This window comes from Magnolia sinica, chromosome 9 (assembly GCF_029962835.1).
Source record: "Magnolia sinica isolate HGM2019 chromosome 9, MsV1, whole genome shotgun sequence".
Lineage (NCBI taxonomy): Eukaryota > Viridiplantae > Streptophyta > Magnoliopsida > Magnoliales > Magnoliaceae > Magnolia > Magnolia sinica.
Window position 1 is genome coordinate 58358080 of NC_080581.1, and position 25823 is coordinate 58383902.

The following is a 25823-nucleotide window of genomic DNA, read 5'->3' on the forward strand; positions in this document are numbered from 1 at the left end:
ATTGACAGTCATGAAGACAATACAGCAATGGTCCGCACTCTGCAGGAGAACAAAGATCGGATGCACAAGACCTTCAAGTCCAGGAGATTTTCGGCGCAGGACCACAGTTCAAGAACCTGAAAACCTGACTAAGTACTCAACAAGGTCAAAAAACTCAAATCAAGTCATTACCTGCCTACACTCTGTAATCAAATTAAAGTTATTTATAACTGGGGCATGGCACGATGCGACACATGGAGAACGGGGGAGAGAAAGGAGAGAGAAGGTAAAGGGTGTGGCTACATACATGCACATGATACGTGCAAAAAAAGAGAAGGGCACCATTAATGGTTTCAACGATGGATAGCCCATCACTTCTTCCAGTGTCATGGTCTGGAAGGGTTTTTAAACTGCCTCAAATTTGAGATGATGCCCTAAAATGAGCTGGCGCAACAAATATAAAGAGTGGATTTCATAAAGTCATCATGATTGCCTACAGGATCCCTAATATGATATCTTCTATGAGGCTAGACACAAAGGAGTTAAGTGGGAGCAGACTACTAACATAATAACAAATGCCCTAGGTGGTTGACAAATGTGGGTGAAATCCCAACTGATCACACCACTTGAATGATGAATACAGGTAAAAACCCTATCCGTGATATGCATGCACAGTTTTAAAATGCCCTGCATGGGAAAATTCGACCGAAACTACTAATGTTACATGTAGTCAGGTAGTTTAGGGTGCGTTTGGTTGCACCAAATATCATAAAATATATAAAAGAGAAAAAAACAAACTAGTTCCCAGCATGTAGCATGTTTCCGTGTTGGTACTAACCATTTGCTTTCTTAGTTCCGTGAGTCAAAACTCATCGCCTTTCTAACTTTGTGTAAAAGAGAAGAAGTTGACAAGAGTGACTCAATTCCGAGTCTTGACTCGGACGACTTCAACTTGAGTAACCAAGTTCTAGAACTACACATTGCACGCCATCAGATCAAGTGCCATGTGGGCACAACCTCTCCTTGCATGATTCATCTAAGCAGTACTAACAATATATTCAATAGGGAAGGTGTAATCATCAACTTTCATGTAATCAAAACGAATAGATCAGAAAATACAAATAGATACAAGAAATGATACTACCACCTTTAAAATTTGGAAACAGGGAAAACTCTCAGGATGATGGCCTTTGTCTGTCAGATCACTGAATTGAGGATATTCCTCAGTACATTTCTCAGTCCACTTTTCAGCTTTACATTTCAAACATGGCATCTAATCAGTAAAATGACGAATAGTCATCGCTTTGAGAAGAACGGCGCACCAAAGGCATTTAGCTAAAACATGTGTACCTGCCCAAACATTGTTCTTCAACATTTTGTACATTTTCAAGATGAATAAACGGCTTCATTTCTAATGGAAGCAGCCTTTGACAAATCAATAAACACAAAACACCAAATGAGAATCAAACCCATTAATGAAAACATGATGGAGATGCTGCAGGCCACATATTTTAAGGGTAGCTATATGTGTCAAGGATATAATTACGAGTAGACTTCATTTGAAGCACACTATGCTCCTTCCGCATAGGACATTCCTGCAATCATGCCACAAGGCAACTTGTTCTAATTAAGCCATCAAGGTGAGGTTAGCAAATGAGAATGCTTAAGGGAAAAAAAATGAGAATATCAAGGGGAACGCAATGTCAGCTATTGTACAGAGTACCATAGTTCGCCAACCCAGCAAGTCAATTCGACTCAATCACCAACTGGGTGACTAGGTGAAGGAAGAAGAAAAAATACCCTCCCTCCCAAAGCTTTTCAGTCACAGATGGCATGTCCAATCATCAATTCAGACGATCTCGTCTTTCATACAACTAGGGACAGGCCATGCTGCAAAAATCACACAAATCGGATGATCCTACGCATCCGATCAATAACATGGAAAATGGACAGTTGAGATTAAGAGGATAAACAACATAGGCCTAATCATCATCTTGAACCATCTATCTGATAGATCATGCTTTGTAATGCTTATGATTAGAAATTAGCACTTTAGTTGGATGATTCTAACCATGTGATCAATGGCTCATAAAAAGTAGCAATTAACAAAAATTGGCCTCATTCAAAGGGTTATGATTGTACAATCAGCATGAATGTTGCACCATGGCTTGCTCCCAATAATACTAGTGATTGGACTGTCCGGATTGATGATTAGAGTCACACGCGTGCGCGCACACGCACACACACACAGAGTGCCTAAAACTGAGTTCATCTCATTTTAGTTTACAGGAATTACCCTGTTTTGTAGATGCCTACAAATGTTACTGTTAACTAAATGAGATGGAACTCAGTTTTAGGAGTCTACCAAAGATGGACTTATTTTTTGAGCCACCTGGTCAATCCACCAAGTCCCCAGTCGACATGACCCAGTAACAAGTCGAATCTGGGTTAGTGAACTATATAGGAAGAACCACAAAAAAACAAAGAAAGATGTCACCCGCAGCCTCCTTTTTCTAACAATCATTTTGCCCTCAATATCCAATACTTTTCAAAGGAAAAAGTGGAAACAAGAATTCAGTAGGCATAGAAGAATGAGTTGTTGTTCGCTTTATGCATGCCTCCAAGCCAATCTGACTCAATTGATTTGTTGACTGGAATTTGGTCGTTGGTGACCTTTATTGCTGAATGGAACAGGGTCATTAGGGTCCCACTTTATATATGCTTTGGTATTAACTGTGATTGGAAACTTGGACGAGTGTTGATGAACTGTGATGAATGGTCATGATCATGTGGCCTACCTTGTTGGTGAGTGATAGGAGGACGATTATAACTTGTCCATTAAGTAGTTCACATGCATTTCCTATAGTTTTTGTTGGTTATGCGTAGGGGTGTACACTCGGTTGGCTCGGTCGACTCAACTCGGTTCGAAGCTGAGTTCGCTAGAAAACGAGTTCGAGCTTGCCGCAGCTCGACTCGACTCGACTCGGATTGAATCCGGCTCGAACTCAGCTCGACTCGGTGCAAGGGTATATATATCCTTTAAAAATTAAAAAATTTAAAATAAAATAAAATAATAATAATAATAATAAATAATAATAAAATACTTACCTTTACTCATTTTCCCTCACCCAGCCGCACGAACCCTGACCCCTTTGGCCCTTTCCCTTACTCGGCGCCCCTAAACCCTAACCCGAGCTCGAGCTCCCCTCTTCTGGTCTTCCTCCCTCTCTCTCTCTAGTCTCTCCCTCCTCTCTCAGGCGCTCACCTCGGTCTTCCTCCCTTTAATATTGATGTTGCTCACCAAGTGTTTGATGAAATGACCCAACAAAGTATGGCTGGTGGCAAGGAAGGTAAGTACATGAAACAAATACCCATTTTTTCTTGGTTTTTATGTTGCTCAGAATGTGTTTGATAAAATACCTGTAAAACCATTACCATTGTTTTACAAATAGTGGGATTTTGAAGGTGTGGTCCGCGTGTTGGTGGAAATGTTGCACAATCTTGGCTTGAACTCGGCTCGAACTGGCCCGAGTTGCTGATCGAACCGAACCGAGCCGGCTAGTCAGGCTCAAGGACCGAGCTAAACCGAGTTCGAGCTGAGGTCAGCTAGTGGCCGAGCCGAGTAGAGCTAAGGCCAGCTCGACTCGGTTCGACTCGATGTACACCCCTAGTTATGCGTAGCATTAGGGTGATTAGAGTGAATATTTAAGTGAGAAGGGCATATTTGTTATTTCACATTTCTTAGTGAGCACCTCTCCTATGCACTTTCACTTCCCCTTCTGTCTTCTTTTCTCTTTACTCCTTCCATCATTTCTTCTTTCTCAATGAACATGGTAACAAAATGGGTTCAAGTCTTGTTGCCATTATTTTTCTCTACATCTAAATATCTACTCTCTTTTTTATTAGTCCAAGAGTTTGGTTCGACAAGTTCAGTAGTGTGTAAATCTGGCATGAGACAGATTTAGGCTGATTACTCTATTTTCATGAAGCTCAGTTACGTAGGTATCATTGTGATAGTAGTGAATGTAAATGATATTGTTATCACAAACAATGATTATGCAAGCATTGAAAAGTTGAGGGAATTTCTTCAAAAGCACTTCTACATGAACGATTTGGGTAGACTCCAGTATTTCCTAGGTTTCAAAGTAGCGCGATCCAAGGTGGGTATTAATTTGTCACAACAAAAGTATATGATGGATATACTAGTTGAGACTAGTGTTCAAAATATCGATACTATCAGCCAATATTATCGGTATCGCGGTCCAACGATACAAAACCCTTCAGAAGAGACTAAAAATTTGAAAATTTTTATAAAATACTTTGTATCGATCGATATATTGATAAATATCGCCAAATATCGTTCGATATCGCTAAATATCGTGCAATATCAACGATACTACCACTTTTATCGGGATTTTATTTGTTTTTTCAAGAAATTTGACTTACAGCACATGCAGGGGCTACTGTAGCCAACTCCAGGATGTTGGGACAACATCATTATCTAGAAAAAAAAAAAAAAGAAGAAGAAAAGAAAGAAAAGAAAAACTTTCGACAGGTAGATTTCAGTACCTGTAGAGGAGATCACCCTGATCGGAAGATGCATTTGGTGGGCCATTCCAATCAAAGCGTCATTTGTAGGTTAGTGCAAACAAAATCTCTTATTTGGGAGATATTTGGGCGAATTCCGTTGAAATCGCAAAATCCGGAGAAATTGTCAGTGAAATCCGAAGAAATCCTCAGCCAAATGATAGATATGGGAGAGATTTTAGGGTTTCGGAACGCCGGAACCCTCTTTGCTTTTAAAAAAATAATTTATTTTTTTTTTTTTAAATAAAAAAAAGGCCCTCGAGCCTTTATTATGGGAAGCGGATGGGCTGATGTACTGCACACCACTAACCTTGATGGTGTGTTGACGTCACCAAGTTATTTGGGTGCCATCATGAGGTATATGTTATTATATCCAAACCGTTCATCCATTTAGCGAGCTCATCATAAGGCTTGAGCCTAAAAATAAGACATCCAAAGATCAAGTGGACCACACTGAAAAAGGCAGCGGGAGATTGAACGTCTACCATTGAAACCCTTTTGGGGGTCACAGAAATTTTGGATCAATATGATATTTGTTTTTCCTCTTCATCCAGGTTTGTGTGACCTCATGAACATATTGGATGAAAAATAAACATTATGGTGGGCCCTATGAATGTTTTAACAGTGAGAATCATTGCCCCCCACTGCTATTTGTGGTGTGGTCCACTTGAGCTTTGGATATGACTCATTTTTGGACTCATGATCTAAAATGATCTCTCCAAATTGTTGAACGGTGTGGATATAATAAATATATTATTGTGAGGCCCATGTAACTTTGATCTCCTTTGAACTGTTTGCACAACTCGAGCTCGAGGAGAGCCAGTGCTCATCTTCACACGACACGTACCCACACCAGCCAGGTTGCTGGTGTGTGGTACACCAACCAATCCACAGTGTCCATCCATTTTCATAGGTCATTTTAGGGCATGAGCCCAAAAAGGAGACAGATGTAAGGCTCAACTGTAGCACACCATAGGAAATCGTGGTGGCAATGATGTCCACCATTGAAGCTTCTTAGGGCCCACTGTGATGTTTATTTGCCATCCAATCTGTTCATAAGGTTTGACAAACCTGGATGGGAAAACGTAAATATTAGCTTGATCCAAAAAATTTGTAGCCCCAAAAAAGTTTATGGTGGTCATTCAATGACCACTATTTTGTGTGGTGTGGCCACCTCAGATTTGGATCTGCCTTTATTTTACTAGTTTATGTTGACGACTTGCTCATAACTGGCAGTGACACAACCAAAATCACAGAGCTTCAGTGGGTTATACAGTCATCCATGAAGGATTTAGACCACCATACATACTTCCTTAGATTGGAAATTTCTTGTATAGATCGTGGTATACTTGTCAACCACCAAAAATATATCTAGGATCTCATCAACCATGCACACCTTTCTGATTAAAGGATGGTTAAAACACCAATGGAATTGAATATTCAATATGGTGACAAGACTGTGATCTTTTAGAGCAGCTTCTATTCTGTTGCCTAATTGACAGTCTTGTTTACCTGACAATGACCAGACCTGGCATCACCTACATTGTACAGGTTGTTAGTTAGTTCGTTACCAAGCCACATACCTTGCATATGATTGTTGTCTTAAGGATTATCCAATATTTGAGAGGTACCTTAGATTAGCCATTGTTCTTGCATCTACATCTCCTTTCGAGCTTGTTATCTATGCCGATGATGATCAGGTGGGATGTACCCTCACCTCTGGAACTACTGTGAAGTACCGAATGTTTCATGGCAGTTCACTTATATCTTGAAGTGTAAGAAGCAACCAACAGACTCCAAGTCTAATGCAAATGCTGAGTACAGAGCTATGTCTTTTGCATGCAGTGAAAAAGTTCAGCAAAGAAGCCTACTTTCAGATTTTGGGATTCATATTGATACCTGGACTCCACTTCATGGATAACACCAGCGTTGTCTAGATTACTTCTAATCTTGTCTTTCATGAGAAGGGAAAACACATTGGGGTTAATTGTTACTTCATTCAAGAGAAGTTTCAGTTTGGAATTATTTCTATCCTACACATGGCGTCTCAAGACTAGATTGTGGGTATTCTTATGAAGATAATAACAACTGCCAAACACTCTTTCCTGGTTCGCAAACTATCGTTGGCTGGCCACCCACATCAGTTTGAGGGGGGTTGATAGTTGTAGATAGGTGTAGTCTTTCTATTCTTGTAAAGATGAGAATCAATCTCTCCCGCTAATTATCCTGATTGATTTACTTTCCATAGCAGTTTATTACTTTCCATGTATATCATTTATATTCTATTTAAAACCCACGGGGTAAAGCAATAGAACACAGAAAACCAGAGAATTCTCCACATCTTCTCTCTGTAATCACCAAGAACTACAAGCTAAGAATGTTGAAACTACAATCTTAAAAGATTTTGTAGGAAATTAGTAAAACCTGATCTATTTGAATTTTGAAAATAAAAAGGCTGAGCTGCTAAAGTCAATGATGGAATATCTAGGTGATGCATTTTGTGACAGAAGTAAGAAGAAGATTTGAACGATGCTTTCTTTTGAGTACAACCAATAAGTATCAGATAATGCATGAAAGATGGATCTTATAGATTTTTCTTATACCGACCCAAATTATGAATGGTAATGAATATGTAATTAAAAAAATGCATGGTGGCTGGGAGAATGATTTCATCTCACTGTTACAACAAACAACATAGAGGATGAGAAGAAAACAATCAAATTAGAAATTATAAGATAAGCTTTGCACGGTTTGCTAAGATCAGTTCATATGACTAGGGTCCATGGTTTGGTAATCAAGACCAGTATTCATTTGGATGTTCTGACCAAACATGAATGTCCTATCTCCTCAGCAGGACAATCCTAACCTTTCATAGCAGTTCACTATGGGAAATGCAGAAATGGTCCATATTCAACTAGAAAGAGAGGCTTTGTGGCTAGGATCTTCAATTTGGGATTGGAAGATATTTGGTGTATGGTGAATTGGTAGGATGCAACAGACCATTCTCCTTTACCTAACTGCAGTCCTGCATATGAGAACTGTATACCTGAGCTTTCCGTGAGAAAACTCAAGACTCGAAAATGCTATGACTCTGAAATGAGGCCCAAGTAATGAATGCACAGGGTAATTTGCACAGTCTTAAAGTAAACTACAATGAAATATAGCTAATCTATTATTGGTGTAACAGCCCACGCCCACACTGTATGATATTATCCGCTCTAGGCACAGCCCGCACGGTTTTGTTCTCGAGGTCGCCCCCAAAAGGCCTCATACAATATAGGGTGGCAACTCCACATATAACCACCACAACTTCAGATGACACTTCCGATGTGGGACAAAGTTTCACCTTCACTGTGTGCACAGTAGCCTGCCAACCACACAGTAGCCTGTCAGCCATCTTGGGGCCCGCCTACATGTGCGCCTGCCCACGTGTGCCCGCCCACATGTGACCACAGTGATGGGGCGTCACAATATCCCCCACCGAGGGCAAAGCCGTCCTCGGCTCTGATACCATTTCTAACAGCTCACGCCCACACTGTATGATATTGTCCGCTCTGGGCACAGCCTGCACGGTTTAGTTCTCGGGGTCGCCCCCAAAAGGCCTCATACAGTATAGGGTGGCAACTCCACATATAACCACCACAACTTCAGACGACACTTCCGATGTGGGACAAAGTTTCACCTTCACTGTGTGCACAGTAGCCTGCCAGCACAGTAGCCTACCAGCCATCTTGGGGCCCGCCCACATGTGACCACAGTGATGGGGCGTCACAGTTGGGATTCAAACGCTCCCTGAGAACAGGAAATTAAATCTTACATTTACTGCCCCACCGATTGCCGAGAGAAATCAGAGGTGGCAAAGCATGGAATGGATGGATCAGTCACCAAAATCGAAAACCCAAGTTGTTTTGGAAGACTATGAAATAGGACAGAAATGCTAAAGCAATTCACTCAACTCAAGATCGAATTGGCAATCCATGGCACATGCCAAAGGGGCACACGTGTGTGAGATCTTGTCCATTCATCAGGCGAAGGCCACTATGAATATGCCTTACACTCAAATGCTCTCCATCATTTATCTCCTATGGAGCTACTTCTAGGATGTGTTGGATGACCTCATCTTGACTCTTATCCTTCCCAGTCCTCCCACACATCAATCTCAACATCCTCATCCACAACACTCTCTCTACTTATGTTGCTTTTCAGCTAACCCAACGTTGTGCCCAAAATTATCACTTGAAAACCCGTCAAAAACTTCCCTTGAGTTTAAGTAGCATGTGGTAATTAGGAATGCACCCTGGAGATATGAAATCAAGTTTTATTCACAAAAATAGCTAGGATTGGTCGATATATATTGAACATCACATGATATATCATGATGTGATCGATATTGCGACATATCATGCCAACCCCTTTTGTATAGTTGTAATGTATCAATCTAAGCACGCTTTGCATGTATTGACGATAAATGAAAAATCGTGTGAACTTAGAGACAATAAAAGATAAATCCCAAAGATCAAAATTAAATAAAAAGAATAAAACAATTTTTGGTGAGATTTTTTGGGGGATTTTATTCATAGGCATGCTTTCACAACTAGGCTCAAGTTGCATAAAAACACAAATTTTGTGGACAAATCATGATTGGATAGCAAAAACATGCACGAACCCATTTGGAAATTTTCATTAGAACTAAGTGGTTAAATTCATTTTTTCAACGGATTAGGTAGAAACTAATTAAAATCCATATCCATGCATGACTTTCATGCATGAACATGGATTTGAAGTAAAAATTTTAAAATTTTGAAGGTGGAAAACTGAAGAAATTGGGTAAATCCAAATTTCTTCCCTTTTCACCCTTTAAAACTGTTATCCAAGTGTGGAAAAATTATATGTTGATGAGTGTAGGCAAACCATAGACTTGCCACTCTCTTTTTTCTTTAAAAAAAATTAATAAATTCAAAGTAATTAAAAATAAATATAAATATATAGATATGCAATGAATAAATTAGTGCATTATTTCTAGAAAACAGTGTGCTAAAATTTTATTTATTTATTAAATATATTAAAAAAATGAAAACTTTTAAAAAATTTGTTATTAGTTAGTATATAATAAGTATGTAATAGGGAGACGACATATTTGCGTTAAATAATATTAATTATTTGAAAATATAGAAATATTTAGTCAATTAAAATAATTTAAGAAATAAAAGCATAACAAACAATATTAATTGCAATTTTTAATGTTCTTATTGTCTTCTCTCATTGTTCAAGTAGTCCAAACAATCATAAGGCAGCCTGACATTAGTTGGCAATATGATAAGCCACTTGAGGGGAACAAGTACAGGTGGGAGTTTAACTATTGCAAGCATGTAGCAAGAACACAAAAGACTGACCAATGTTCCGATGGAGATGAGAATGCATATGAAGGAAGTGCAATGTTCTGGCATTAGGAGTAGAGTGACACAGACTACACACGACAAGGAAATTGAGGAATTACCATGTCCCATATGAGGACTTCAGAAGGTGGAGGAGGATGTGAGTGCCGAGTACAATGATGTTGCATATCCATGTGTCCTCGAGCGGAGGAATAGCACCGACAGGTTGTTTGCAACTCTATGCAGACAATATGAGATGGGGAGCCAATGCAATAGGTTGAGTTTAGCTTTGAGTATGGGCAATTGATTGATGGAAGCGGTAAGGTGTGTCAACAGTAGGGGGTGAAGAGTAGTAGGGAGAGGTGGAGGAATGGGGTGGTGGGAGTAGTAGCAGTAGATGGGCTACTGGGACAGCAGGGATTGAAACTTTTCATGTTGGAACATTAAGGAGGCTAAGTCTGCTATGTACCTGAAGCACTTGAGTGTGAGATCCACCAACAGATCTATCATAATATAGAAATGACGGTGCGAACCAAAAGTACCTAAAGGATCCTTAGAGTAGGGGAATGTGGGGGAGCCGTTTGGTTCCATTATTTTCCAAGCTTTTCATATACAACCATGCACCAACCAATCTAGTTGTCATCCCACACTTTAAGAAGATTACTGAAGTGCATGGTGCAGGTGTTTAGCCTCCAATAGCACAGGAGATGGAGGATAAAATAGCTCTAATGGAGCCGACATGGGACACTTAAAAGGGCTACTTTAGTGCGTGATGGATGGATGGCATCCACTAGATTGTCCATTATAAATTTTCTGATGTAGTCAAGAGAGGGGAAAATAATTCTTAACTCCATCAATGCATTCAACAATATTAAGGATGCAAAATACATATACTGACTAATTAAAACCACCATGTAAGAGATGTGGGTGGCAAACATAGTCCAGACCACAGATAATGGGAATGCATTCTTAAAGGCATGGGAGTTTATGAATTACATGGACTGGACCCCACAATTTCATGCTTCAAGTGATAAGAGAGAGGCCAGCTCTTAGGAGAGTGATTGAAGATGCAAGGGTAGTGAGCAGTGACAAACTTTATCTACAATCACACATGATTGTTGTTAGCTATTAGAAAAAAGCATGAGGTCACATAGTGCAGCTAGGGGTAAGAAGGTTAGCCACAAATTTCATCACATTATGGAGCATTAGCCAACGTACTCAGTAACAGTAACAGTGGCTGTAACGGCCAGCCTTATGGCCTTTACAATGTGGGTCGTAACAGCCGTTACGGCCCTATAACGGTCAGAAAAAAGTATGGAAGAAACTGCATCGGCTCCATATCGGACCATTGCAGGCCTTTAAAAAAAAGACATTATGGCTATATCACGTAACAGGTCCCACCATTACTGTTATGTAACGGTCCTTGCGGCCATAGTACATAGATGTCTTTTAATACCATGGTCTTAGCAAGCATAAGGTCAGACATGAAGCAGTGTTTTCCTCCTCGGAAATGGTTGGATTGGGATAAGAGGGCTAGTGTGTTGGGCCAAAGGGGGTAGAGTTGGTTGTCCTGAGCAATACATCATAAGAAAAGGCTCCTGACATGATTTCCATACTAGAGCCTATTTATAGAGACCTGACTAAGTTAGCTATAAGCAGACAGTAAAAGAGAGCAAGAGCACACCCCTTAAACTTGATGGTGGTCAATAGAGATGCATCCATTACTGGGGAGGATGTTGAACACTTTATGAGGCATATTGACAACCTTATCCAACGATAGACAAAGGTATAGCCATGGGCACTGACGCAACTAAGTTATGGATGAAGAAGTTAGACCTCAAGACAACTCCTTTGACTCCTTAATGAAGGGCACAACATCTAGGGGCTATTGCAATAAGCATTGGTTCCATAATCCATATACATCAATGATGGGTAGGGGAGCTCCAGTTCCATGCTGCATTATGGATATTGCTCATATGGCTATGGGATTGACTCCAACAGCTACAACACACATTCACAGTCATCCAACCGCGGATATGGTCAATAGTACGCCTATGGATATAGAGATGGATGTGACTATGCACAGATGTACCCAGGACATGGATAGAGTGATGATGCCAAGCCACGATAGGTGGTGACACTTATGGTGTCTATAGTATCCAATGGGCATACAAATTCAGTATGGTGAAGATTGTCTAATATGATAAAGAGCACAGTGTTTGGTATCATCAACTCATGATCTGAGCATTGTACTATAGTTATGTGGAGCAGCAGTATTATGCCCACCCCTGCATGTATAGGGTCGATGACTACAAGCCACATCATAACTCCATCTGGATCTGAATCCAAGGTGTACTTGTGGTTCTTTTTAGTTCTTGGTTGTATTGTTTGTATTTTATTACTTGTCTTGTATGAGATTAGAACAATATGAACTCATTTTGGATATAATTGCACCACTTATGGCTGACATCGCATAGTTTCGTCTCCTAAATAATGGACAACTATTATGGATAGTTATTCTTTGTAATATATTTTTTTTTATTTTGAGTATGAAGTCATGTATTCTAACACCTCTTAAAGTTCCATAAAAATTTTAAAAAAAATAAAAAAATAAAAAAATAAAAAAAATAAAAAAATAAAAAGTAAAATCCATCATTTTACTCAAGTTTCCCAATGTTTCCCCCAGACAGTGATACATTAGACGAGACATGTGATATTCCCCAATGTTTCCTACAATGCTTCCATGTACCAAAGGTGCCGCGATCACACAAAATTCTGGAGGCATCTTCACTTCATACACATGGCTCTAAAAAAAAAATTCCATCATTTTCCTCGAGTTTCCCAATGTTTCCCCCAGACAGTGATACATTAGACGAGACGTGATATTCCCCCAATGTTTCCTACAATGCTTCCATGTACCAAAGGTGCTGTGATCACACAAAATTCTGGAGGCATCTTCACTTCATACAGATGGCTCTAACTTTTATTGGGCACATCAACATCAATCTCTCCATATTTTTGACTTATAGAGCTAAGGTAATAGAACATGCTGCTTTGGAATCCCCTAGCCATCAATTTTAATTAAACCCTTCTATTTGTAAGTATTCCTCCTAAAGCTGCGTTCCAAATTCTCTCATGGTTATGGTAATTTTTTAAATATATGTACTCTAAAGTATCTTCCAAACCTCCAACTTAGCATTCACCCAATGTCGATCAGCATCAGATCATTCACAAACAACATAAACCAAGTAGCCTTTTTCCTAAATACTAGACACCTCATCCATAATAAGTGTAAAAAAGTTCAGACTTAATGCAGACACCTGATGATATAAATAAAGAGAATTTTCTATCATTAAATAAAGAGAACCTTGAAAGTATACCACTAAGAGAAAGTAAATATGTTATTTAATTACTAATCATTATGAAAAAGAAAGATTCATCATCATCATGATATTCTTGTCACATCAATACTTTGGGTCGGCCTAGCATTCCAAAAGTTCAACGGCTGGCTGCCAACCTGATATCAACCTTCATTTGTCACGCGATGAAATTGCTACTGAGCGGAGTTATAAAAAATAATTATTATTTAAAAAATAAAAAAAAAAAAAAAAAAGTATATCCATTTATCATGAAATAGCTTCCTCCCATAAAATTGCATTGCTTTTCACTGCAACATGGCACTCTCATCAACAAGATTCATGTTGATTTAACTACAACAAGAAAATCTAAAATACTCTTACAAGTTAAGAGACCTCACTGAAGTGGACAGCAATTAAGTGGCATGTAACAGGTAGGCTGCAACTTGGGTTCGGGTACCCGAACCCGACTAAATCAGGTTGTCAAAGTCTTCGGGTTGGATTCAGATTGAAAAATGCCAACCCAATTGGAATTTGGGTTGGGTTTGGGTTGAGCGAGTTCAAATCAGGTTAGGTCGTGTTGGGAATAATCACAAGTATTTGGGTCAGGTTGGGACAGGTCTGGTCGGGTTGGGTTGAGTATAGAGACTTCGGGTTGGGTTCAGGTTGGGCACCTCAAGTTGGAATTCAGGTTGGGTTGGGTTGCTGGTTGGGTCCTGTTGAGGTTGGGGGGTCAGGTCGACCCTCAACCTGACCCACCCACCCGAGTTGCACCCCTCTAAGAGGTAATTCATACAGGACAAGGAATCACATGGGGCATGGTTACCAACAAACATACAAATTTGAAGAGATGCATGATCCCATACATGTGGCACCATCTCTTATTGGCCCACATGCTGTATTTATCAGCCCCACAGTGGGTCAGGGATGCCTAAAAAATCTTCCAGATTAGAAGCTCCCAATTCCTAACCATCGGGATTTTCCAATCCAGGAGATTTTCAGGGCCTTACATCTCTAGTGTGGGGGCCTATCAGATTTAGCTCACCAAACCATGTTCTCAAATATACAGAATTTCGAGTATCATTAAACTGTACATTTGCTACTGAGCAGGGCCCTGTAACTCCTACATGCAGGATTCCAACACACTAAAAGACATTGCTGGACATTATTATATATTATCCAGATGCAGAAAAGGATATGGAATTGTATGAAATATACACTTAGAAGCACTATAAAGATGCAAGTCATCAAAAAGTATTATTAATGAAGGTACTGACAGTAATGAACATCCGCGGCGTGGCTTTTTCTTCTTTTCCTTCTGTTTCGATGGTGGCTGAATGACTACCTTGATTGCAGCATCGAAAACTGCTTTGACATTCTGTAGATTGGGTGGAACTTTCGACATTGTATTAGCAACAAGAAGCACTGACTAAATAGAGCTAAGTAACTATATCCCAGTATTTTAAATAACTTATTCCATGCAGTGTGTAGCTTACGCTACGTAGCGTAACTTAGCCTTAACGCGATGTAGTTCATGAAAATAGCTTAAGTCACATATAACCTATACTGCATGATAATTTGCATACACTACACACTGCGTAGCTCACATTATAAGTTATTTTTCACTATACTATTAAAATTAATTAATGTTTTCATTGATTTGCTATATTTTTCTATTTTTAATAATTAGTTAATCATTTCAATGCTTTTAGTAAAATAATACAAGTAACAGTATTAAATCAGGTTCGTTGTTCTTTCTTTAGCATTTACACTTAAGAATGCCCTTACCTATTACTTTAGCTTGTGTATGGTTGCACCAAATATCATTAAATATCATTATTAACCAGTCTAATTTGGTGCAAAATATCATGAAATTGGTGCAACCAAGCACAACCTTGATAAAATAAAATAAAATAAAAAATCCAGAGGTACCAATAGCTCACACTACACTCACACTTCAAAGGGGTGAATGCTACCCTACACGCCATTCACTATTTAAATATTGCCACAGCCATAAAAATATGGAAGAACCATTTGGAAACAAGAATTATTTATAGGCACCTGTTGGGTTTTCGAGCTGCATTCCACATAATAAGCAGCACCAATCTGCTTACGGAGTTCCTCTCCCTGAAATCAACAAGAACCACTATGACTTCAACAGAAATTATCATACATTTAAATGACAGGCATCACTACTGTTTGTTTTTTCCACCATTTCCTTGATGGTAGGAACTCATCCACTGGGAATACATGTGTCAATCCAGATCATCCAAAGTCTGAGGCCCAATATGGATGGAGCATATCTGAGAAATACTTACTGTGCAATCCAAAGCTGTCCAATTGGTAGTCATCATATGGACGGTTATAAAGAAAATGGTTGAGGGTCCAAACTCGACAATTGATGCCAAATGGTTAAAATCATCCAATCAGTGTGACTTTTGCGCTACATCATTCACAACAGAGCACAGGATTTAGACATTCTGGAGTGAAATACATGTATGCCATGTGATGGTGGATAAGTTGCCACCCTTAAAGAAATGATTGGACAAATTACAGTCTAGACCTTGAATAATTCTCATAAAACAACAACAATAAACTAGCAGGGGTGCATGCTAACATAGAGTAGGAATCATACTTGTGCAGTAGTCACAGGAACCAAGCCCGGATGATCAGACAAATAATATTTATCTTCACGAAGATCTGCAAACCATTGGAACATCTATTCTCAATGAAAACACTAGGTAAATATGGACGAATGAGAGGATATGTGTGTGCGTGTGTCATGAGCATCTAGATAGTGTTGTATGACTCAGTTCTTACTTCTTACTGTTTCAATATAATTTAAAAGAGCTTCTAGAGGATTCTGAAGAGTTCATCTATCAATGTCTTCTGTAAATGTGATTGCCAAATAGAGAAAGAAGAGAGAGGGGAGAGAGAGAGAGAGAGAGAGGATTAGGGTTGCATCACACGCCCCCACCTCTCCTCTATATTAAATCATAAAATTAATAATGACAAATTTTCCCTTTAATAACAAAAGAAGAAGTAGCACTATGTCCCAAATCACTAGTAATAAAATGCAAGAGCTAGAAGTTAGAGGTAAGTGGGTCGTATAGTGGTAAAGCTGTACAGCCCACATCCGTTAACACTCCCACTCAAGCTAGAGCATATTTATCATGAATGCCCAGCTTAACAAAGAGGTGATCTAAATGAGTACAACTCGGAGCTTTAGTGAATACACCTGCCAATTGATCTTGGGACTTGACAAATAGCATGCAAATTTCCTTACTAGACACTTTCCCGTGGATGAAGTGACAATCTGCTTTGACGTCATGGGAAAGATGGGTATCCATGACATCTTTACACCAGCTTGAGGGGGACTGTACGAGATGTCCTCATGCGTGCGCAAGCATGCATTTGGATATTGGGGTGTTTGTGGAGTATTTTACTGTTATTTTATATGGTTGTGTAATGTTTGGAGCTCCCTCGGGACACAATACATTTTTATGTTGCTTAGGGTATGCAATGAAAAGTAAGAGTGCGAGAAAAAAATTTAATCTCTATGCAACCTCTTCTCTCTCAAAATCCTCCTTTCCTTCTTCTTCATACACCATGTGACTTGTTACTGTTGTTGTTCTAAATGATATGAATTAACCTTATAAAATTAAGAAGTGAAGTTCCTTAAATATTTGAAGTAGTTAATCAGTACAATGTCAGTGTTAAGATCTTAAGATCAGATAATGCTAGAGCTGTTGCAATTTTCTCTTGTGCATGGGATTTGACCTTGGAACTCCTCAACAAAACAGTGAATTTAAGGATAAATCCTTGAGGGGTCATGGCCTCACAGGCCCTTACCGGTTGTTTGGGCCCTTACCGGTTATTTGGATGCTTGTATGATTTTTAGTTGCAATCACTTAAACCTATAAGGCGTTTCACAGGTAAATTGTTTACATTATGTCATGTTTGGCTCTAAGTGGCAAAGCATTCACAGGTAAACAAATTTCTATGTTTCACTCACTTGTAAAAGTATTTACATGTAAAAAGAGGTTATTCACACCACAGAGAGCTTGGAGCAGTAAATCCCGCCAAAATCTTAAAATCAAACAAAAGGGCTTGACCTTTTTTTGGAATTTTATCAAAAATTACTAAATTAATATGTAATTTACATTCCGGTACCTTTTTCAGAAAGGTTGCCAAGAAGCTACCTCGTTATCAGTATAACTATCATTCAATTACCTTTTGTCATAGCGACCATGCAAGCAAATGGTTTGGTGGCTCAAGTGGGCCCCATAATGATGTTTTTTGTAAAATCCACCCCGACCACTTGGTGCGTCACCCCATGTTATGCCAATGGCTCAAAATCAGTTGATGCAGGACATGAAATTCAAATATGATGTGCAAGATTTTCAGGCTTAAGATCACGTTAGTTTAGAAACAATTACACAAATTCCATATCCCACACAAAGGTTCAACATTCAATCAAGGGGAATTTATGTGGGTCCAGACCTACACATGTTAGGGCTGGATCAATAAAAATTATGAACCAAACGATACTCAAATGGAAGTAAATTCATCCACACATGCACAGCAATCTGTCCTTAATCCAAGAGATTCACAGGTTTCAGTTCAGAGAACCCTATGATTAGAAAAAAAGGGCAAACAAATTGAAAATAATGCAACCTAGGGTTAGGGTTATGGAAAATAAGTACGATAGGGATAAGAGAGGTGGGAAATATGAACCTGGCGACAGTCCACAAGCGCAGATAGTGGGCCAGACCTGACACACATGCGTAGGGGCCTGGCCGCACATGCGGGGGGGCCCAAATCCAGAAACCGACTCCTTGAGTCTGGTCGGCCAAGGGTGGGCTCCGAAACCCCCGAGTTTCGGGCCGATCCGATGTGCGGTCTGTCCGTGGTACTCCGCCGAAATTTCAGCCCTCATGCAGGGCCAGATTCTGGAATTCTGCGGTAAAGAGGAAAATTGCTGCAATAAAGGATGGATTTGAAGCGTAGATGATTGTAAGAGATGAGAAATATTGATTGTATAAGATGGAAGCGAATCGGGATAGATGTGGCTTCGCATCACGGTAGTCAGCCCTTCGAGGAAGGGAGGGTTTCACACCCAATTGGATTTCCGCAACTCAGAGGCTCAGAGGAGGAAAAAACGCAGGAATTTTTATTAATCTTCAATGAGGAAAAAACCCTACAAGGGGTGCCTATTTATAAGAAAACTCTATACTCCAAAACTCACGCCATATGCGCAACCTATTACTTGGCGATGAAGTAATAAAAAATAACTAATCAAAATAATCTAAACTGTCCACGATACTCTTAATAACAATAATAAGCAAAACCTAAAATACAAGATTAATTAGACTAGTGGGCCACGATCATGAGAACCCATGGTGGGCTTTACATGACTATCGGGTCCAGTCCAACGAACCAAAACGCAGTCCTCTAATTAGGAGGCCCTTCCTTGACGTCGTCATCGATCCAAATCGATAGTGGGATCCTCCTCCTCCTTACGTAAGTGCGTAGGGGGGTGTGCTTGTACGCGTGATGTCCTCATCAACTCTCCCCACTGCAAAGATTTCACCACTAGGGAAACAAAACTCCTGAACTGCTCCAAGATGTCAGGATCAAGTCTCTGAAGCTCCTCCTCAATGAGTCACGTACTGTCTAAAGCTGGGCGTAACTTCCACTTAACCAGGTACTTTTGAAACTCGCCGTTTGACGTTGATACTATCTGATGGTCCAGAATATCCTCTATTTCCTCTCTGGGTGTGGGAAGGTTAGGTGTGGGAGGTAGAGGCCGGTAAGAAAGGTTGGGAAGAGGCCATGGGTCAAGAGCCAGATCTGGGGAATCAGGATGGGTGGGAGAAGGGCTGGACAAAGTATCAGTAGTTCCTTAAAAAGTAACTAGATCCTCCACATTGAATGTAGAACTAATTCCTATGGAAGGTGGAAGATCTACCACATACGCATTAAGACTATTTCGTTTTATAATTTTGAAAGGTCCAGCGCTATGCACGTGTAATTTACGAACGGCCCCTTGAGGATACCGCTTGGGCCTAATGTGGACCATCACAATCCCCTACATTGAATTCATTGAAACGTTTATGCTGGTCTGCAGAAAATTTGTAATGTTCATTACTAGTAGTGATCTTTCGCCTGATTTCTTGATGCAATGAATGAATGTGATGAGCCAAAGACTATGCAGACTCTGATGGCCTATGGGACAGTAACATAGGGACAAGATCAATAGGCTTCCTAGGCTTATAACCAGTAACAACTTCAAGAAGACTTAGAGCTGCGGACCTATTAATAGAACTATTGAACACAAACTCGGTTATAGGTAGTACGGTATCCCATGTCCTGGTGTGCTCCCCCACTAAACATCTGAGCAAACTTCCTAGGCTCCTATTAACCACCTCAATTTGACCATCGGTCCGAGGGTGATAGGCAGAAGAAAATTGGAGCCTAGTGTTCATCATGTATTATAGTATCTTCCAAAAGTAACTCATGAATCACACGTCCCGGTCAGACACTATAGTTTTTAGTAACCCATGTAGTTTGACGACCTCACTAAAGAACAACTTGGCAACATGAGATGTGTCGGAAGTCTTAAAACAAGGAATGAAGTGGGCCATTTTAGAAAAACAGTCCACGACTACAAATATAGAATCGTGTTTCCGAATAGTCTTGGGGAGTCCAAGCACGAAGTCCATACTAATGTCCTGCCAAGGGATGAATGGAACTGGCAAAGGTGTGTATAATCCGGTGTTTTGTTTCCTTTGCTTTGCTAGTTGACAAGTACAACATTGCCATATAATTTTCGCCACATCTCGCTTGAGGCTTGGCCAATGAAACCTATCCTCCACTAGGGCAATGGTCTTGTCTCAACCGAAATGACCCGTGACCCCTCCTGAATGTAACTCCCAGACAAGAAAATTGCGGAGGGAGGTGCACAGTATGCACAAGCAGTCACTCATAAACAAATATTCGTCTAAAATCAAGTACTCACTACTAGCTCCTGACGGACTCTCTAACAACGAAGCGTACACAACTCCAAAATCTAGACACTCAGAATAATCTTCTTTAATGCGCTCGAGGCCCGTGACTTTGACTCTCATGGAATTGAGTAACGCGACTCGATGACTCAACGCATCAGCAGGCTTTATTCTCTACACCGGCCTTATGCTTAAGCACAAAAGTGTACTCTTGAAGTAATTGAACCCACTTAGCGTGCCTAGGGTTTAATTTATTTTAAGAGTTCAGATATCTCAAGGCCTCGTGATCTGAAAATAAGACGAATTCTTGCGGCAATAGGTAATGATGCCAATGGCGTAGTGATTGCACTACCGCATAGAACTCTGTCATAGGTGGAATATTTTTGTTTCCCCTCATTCAGTTTCTCACTAAAAAAGGCGACAGGGTGCCCTTCCTGACTAAGTGCTCCTATGCCGACTCCTGACGCGTTACATGCGACTTCAAAAGCTTTTGAAAAATCCGGAAGTCACGTGACTGGAGCTTCAATCATCTTGACCTTTATCTTTTTGAAAGCCTTCGAGGATGCCTTTTTCCATTGAAACTCTCCTTTTTTTATGCAATTCATGATGGGAGCCATAATCGAACTGAAACCTCGAATGAACCACCTATAAAAGGTGGCTAAGCTGTGAAAGCTGTATACCTCATGAATATTATGGGGTTCAGGCCAATTGACGATGGCCTTGACCTTCTCGGGATCTACCGATACGCCCTCAGCTAACACAATAAAACCTAAGAAGATCACACTACTAGACAAAAACGCACACTTCTTTAGGTTGGCATACAACTTCTCGGCTCTAAGAATCCTACAAACTTGCCTCAAGTATTTGAGGTGTTGCTCCTTGGTCATGCTATAAATCAAGATATCATCAAAGTATACGACCAGGAACTTCCCCATGAAGGGCTTCAACACTTGGGTCATCACACGCATGAAAGTGCTTGGGGTGTTAGTTAACCCAAAAGGCATAACTAGCCACTCGTATAGCCCATCCTTTATCTTGAAGGCCGTCTTCCACTCATCACCAGGGCGTACATGGATTTGGTGATAACCACTTTTGAGGTCAATTTTTGAGAAAATAGTAGCATTGGCAATCATATCCAACATGTCATCAAGACGCGGTATGGAAAATTTGTTGATGGCCTTACTATCAACACACATCCTCCATGTGTCATCCTTCTTAGGTGTAAGAAGGGCGGGCACGGCACACAGGCTCATGCTCTCTCGAATGAAACCCTTCTCTAGGAGCTCGTCAATCTGCCTCTTCAACTCAGCATGCTCCTTTGGGTTCATTCTGTAATGCAGGAGGTTTAATAGAGTCACCTCTAGGATTAAATCAATGGCATGTTGTATATCCCTTATAGGGGGAAGCTCATCGGTAGATCATCAGGAAAGACATCACGAAATTCATGCACTACCTGAATGGTATCGATGGGTAACTCTACACTAGCCTCTAGTACATTCTCCCTAGCCACAAGGGCGTACACCATCGAGTCTGCATCCGTTTCTCACGCAAAGTCTTTGGCATTCAGAATATGGAGAGGTTTAGACTTGGACTTCGACTCCTTCAATTCTTTTGAGCCGTTCACACCACTCTGTGTGGTGGACTCATTTCCGGTAGTGTTCTCGGGTGGCAGTGGATTTAGCTTGACCTTCTTGCCCTCGAATCAGAATATACACACATTTGAACGACTAAATATGGTAACATCCCTGTCATAGAGCCACAGTCTACCCAAAATGATATGGCCAACATCTATGGGAACAACATCATACCAAAGTGTGTTTTTATATGATCCAAACTGAATAGGAACAAGATAACGGTGTGAGACTGGAATGGAAGTTTCATCAACCCAGGAGACTATAGGGTTGAGGATGGGCTTCCAGCTTTAAGCCCAAACGAATCACATTGCTAATCGATGCCACGTTGGTACAACTACCACTATCCACGATTATCTTATAGCTCTTTTCTCCACACTTAGCGTAAATATAGAAGATCGTGTTACGACGCCAATCGTCAATATTCTTAGCTTAAGCAAAGGCACAACGAACAACTGCGAGGGTCGCAGACTCTTGCGCCCCCTCTTCATCATCACTAGGGGTTTCTACTGGCTCATATTCTTCCTCCTCAATGTCACTCTCTGGGAGCACTACTTCTACTTGCACATCAATAAGGAATATTTTGGTGCCCTCTCTCGTGCCCGCACTGGTGGGCAAAGTGACTAAACCCCTGGCACCTAAAACACCTAGTTGCTCCACTTCCACGTGAGTTAAACCCGACAATTTCTTTACCCTTATCATCCTTGGGCCTGGATTGAAAACTGTTGGAGGTTGCTCCACTTCCACGTGAGCTAGACTCGACAATTTCTTTACCCTTATCATCCTTGGGCCTGGGTTGAAAACTGTTGGAAGGTTTGTTCTGGTACCCAGTGTTAGGTTTAGCCCCAGAGGGGTTGGCCTTAGCACTAGGATCGCGAAAGTCAAATCGCCTTCCCACAGATACCTTGAGGTATTGTTCGACATCTAACACTACTTGATACAACTGCTCAATAGTGTTTATATCTTTGGCGAGCAATTCTCTCCTAATGTCAGGACAGAGGCCTGTTTTAAAACGAGCAAGGGTGAGTACGGGGTCCTCATCAACCTTGCAGCGGGTCAAGTACTCTTCGAACTTCTCAATATAGTCAGCAACACTCATGGAACCCTATCAAAGAGACTGCCACTCCTCAATCAAATGCAAGCGATAAGAGAAAGGGAGGTACTTCTCTTTAATATTTCTTTCATTTCTCCCCAATTGACTATTGGGAGTTCCCTCACTCTTTCTTTCTTTCGCTCTACCATTGCCCAAAACCTCTTTGCTTGGCCCACAAGCTTCGTCTTGGCGAATCGGACTCGTCGAGCATCCGACATGCCATACCACTCAAAATAGTGATACATATGCGCCAACCAATCTAAAAAGGCTTTATCGTCCAAGTGGCCATCAAACGTAGGGGCATCTACTCTAACTCCCTTGAGGAGTTGCGCGTTTGGGTCATATTGGTCATTATGTCCCTCGCGGGGTGGGTACACAGGTGCGCGCCCATGACCAACTCCTTGGCCGCCTCCATTCCTTGGTCTAACCTCCTGACCACCTGCCTGAGATTGGACATCTTCCCCAATGGTGGGGTTTGCCCCGAGGGAGGCCTCTAGTTGGCTAACGCAATCATTCAATTGGTCAAGGTGTTGATCTATGCGTTGTTCCAAGCGCTTACTCAAAGAATCAACCTGCTAGGTTAACTTGTTCACTAATTCTTACAGTTGCTCCATGTTTAGTGCAGGGTGTAAACCAAAACCACGACCCGTACGTGTGGGCATACAACTGCTAACTCCACCTAAAGACTTTCCACTACGACTATATGCAACTAAAGGGACTAAATGATCCTACGAGACTCTATATGAGGGAAACTACGCAGTGCTACTAAAATCCAGCAATATAGTTGTCAAAATAAGAGAATAACAGAAAGTTACAGCAATGCGAATTGCTAGCTTCCTGATAACAGAAATTTCAGCAACTAATATCAGTAACTACGGACTTATAAACAGTTATATATGATGAAACTGGATGCATGATGGACTTAAACAAACCACCCTAAACATGTAATGCATTCCCCTAAAAGAACCCTAGGCTCTGATACCAAATTTGATGCAGGACATGAAATTCAAATATGATGTGCAAGATTTTCAGGCTTAAGATCACGTTAGTCTAGAAACAATTACACAAATTTCATATCCCACACAAAAGTTCAACATTCAATCAAGGGGAATCCATGCGGGTCCAGACCTACACATGTTAGGGTTGGATCAATAAAAATTATGAACCAAACGATACTCAAAGGGAAGTAAATTCATCCACATATGCACAGCAATCTGTCCCTAATCCAAGGGATTCATAGGTTTCAGTTCAGAGAACCCTAGGATTGGAAAAAAAAAAAAAAAAAGGCAAACAAATTGAAAATAATGCAATCTAGGGTTAGGGTTATGGAAAATAAGTACAAGAGGGATAAGAGAGGTGGGAAATCTGAACCTAGCGACAGTCCACGCGCGCGGACAGCGGGCCAGACCTGACGCACGTGCGTAGGGGCCTAGCCGCACGTGCGAGGGGGCCCCGAATCCGGAAACTGACTCCTTGAGTCTGGTCGGCCAGGGGTGGGCTCCAAAACCCCCGAGTTTCAGGCCGATCCGATGTGCGGTCTGTGCGTGGTGCTTCGCCGAAGTTTCAGCCCTCCTGCAGGGCCAGATTCTGAAATTCTGCTGTAAAGAGAAAAATTGTTGCAATAAAGGACGGATTTGAAGCATAGATGATTGTAAGAGATGAAAAGTATTGATGGTAGAAGATAGAAGCGAATCAGGATAGATGTGGCTTCGTACCGCGGTAGTCAGCCCTTCGAGGAAGGGAGGGTTTCACACCCAATTGGATTTCCACAACTCAAAGACACAGAGGAGTAAAAAACGCAAGAATTTTTATTAATCTTCAATGAGAAAACCCTACAAGGGGTGCCCATTTATAAGAAAACCCTATACCCCAAAACTCGCGCCATGTGCGCAACCTATTACTTGGCGATGAAATAATAAAAAATAACAACTAATCAAAGTAATTTAAACCGTCCACGATACTCTTAATAACAATAATAAGCAAAACCTAAAATACGAGATTAATTAGACTAGTGGGCCACAATCATGAAAACCCATAGTGGGCTTTACATGGCTATCGGGTTCACTCCAACGAACCAAAACGCAGTCCTCTAATTAAGAGACCCTCCCTTGACGTCATCATCGATCCAGATCGATGGTGGGGTCCTCCTCCTTACGTACGTGTGTAGGGGAGGCGTGCGTGTGCGCGTGATGTCCCCATCATCAACTCCATTTGTGATTTAGGGGGACCACATGATTGAAAAAAGTGTACAGGGCAATGCTCACCCTCCAAACTGTATCCATTTGTGTGGCCAAATGAATCAAGGATGTGGCAGCCTAAATTTTTGTGTGGAATCTAATGGTTAGAGTGGATTTCATATAATTATCACAGTAGGCCCTTGTAGAAATCAAGGGTGGACGTCGATCTCCCAACTATTTCCTTTGGTGTGCCCCACCAGAATCACGGGTCAGCATGATTTGTTGTCTCTATGCCTAATATGGGACTAAATACCTAATGGTCAGAGTGGATCGGTGGGCCCTGTCAAAATCAAGAGTTGTGTCTATACAATTCCCATCTTTTACAAATAATCTCCCTTGGGATGCCGGACTTGATTTTTGGAGAGGCCAACCATGATGTGTATGTTATATCCACTCCGACCATTAGATGGGTAATCACAGTTTCAGCCCAGAGTAAAAAAAATTAAGCTGACTCAGGATTCAGTTGGACCACACCAAAGAAAACAGTTGCGATAGAGATATCCACCCTTGATTTTTACACGGCCCACCGTGATGACTATACGAAATCCACTCAAACCA

The 25823-nt window shown here is 40.8% G+C and overlaps 1 protein-coding gene across 2 annotated transcripts in view; it reads right to left on the reverse strand.

Moving 5' to 3' along the window:
• Positions 1-1105: 1105 nt before the first annotated feature.
• The window catches only part of LOC131255473 (rac-like GTP-binding protein 3), a 39373-nt gene continuing 14655 nt past the window's right edge, over positions 1106-25823 (reverse strand). The window contains exons 5-8 of one of the 2 annotated variants that reach the window (XR_009176070.1): positions 15933-15997; positions 15359-15424; positions 14575-14692; positions 1106-1574 (exon numbers count right to left, since the gene is read on the reverse strand). Coding sequence is in view for 1 of the 2 variants with exons in the window: in XM_058256201.1 (XP_058112184.1) it covers positions 1535-1574; positions 14575-14675; positions 15359-15424; positions 15933-15997 (272 nt within the window). In the remaining variant the exon portion in view is untranslated. The remainder of the gene's footprint in view (positions 1575-14574; positions 14693-15358; positions 15425-15932; positions 15998-25823) is intronic. The other variant, XM_058256201.1, reaches the window with a different exon arrangement.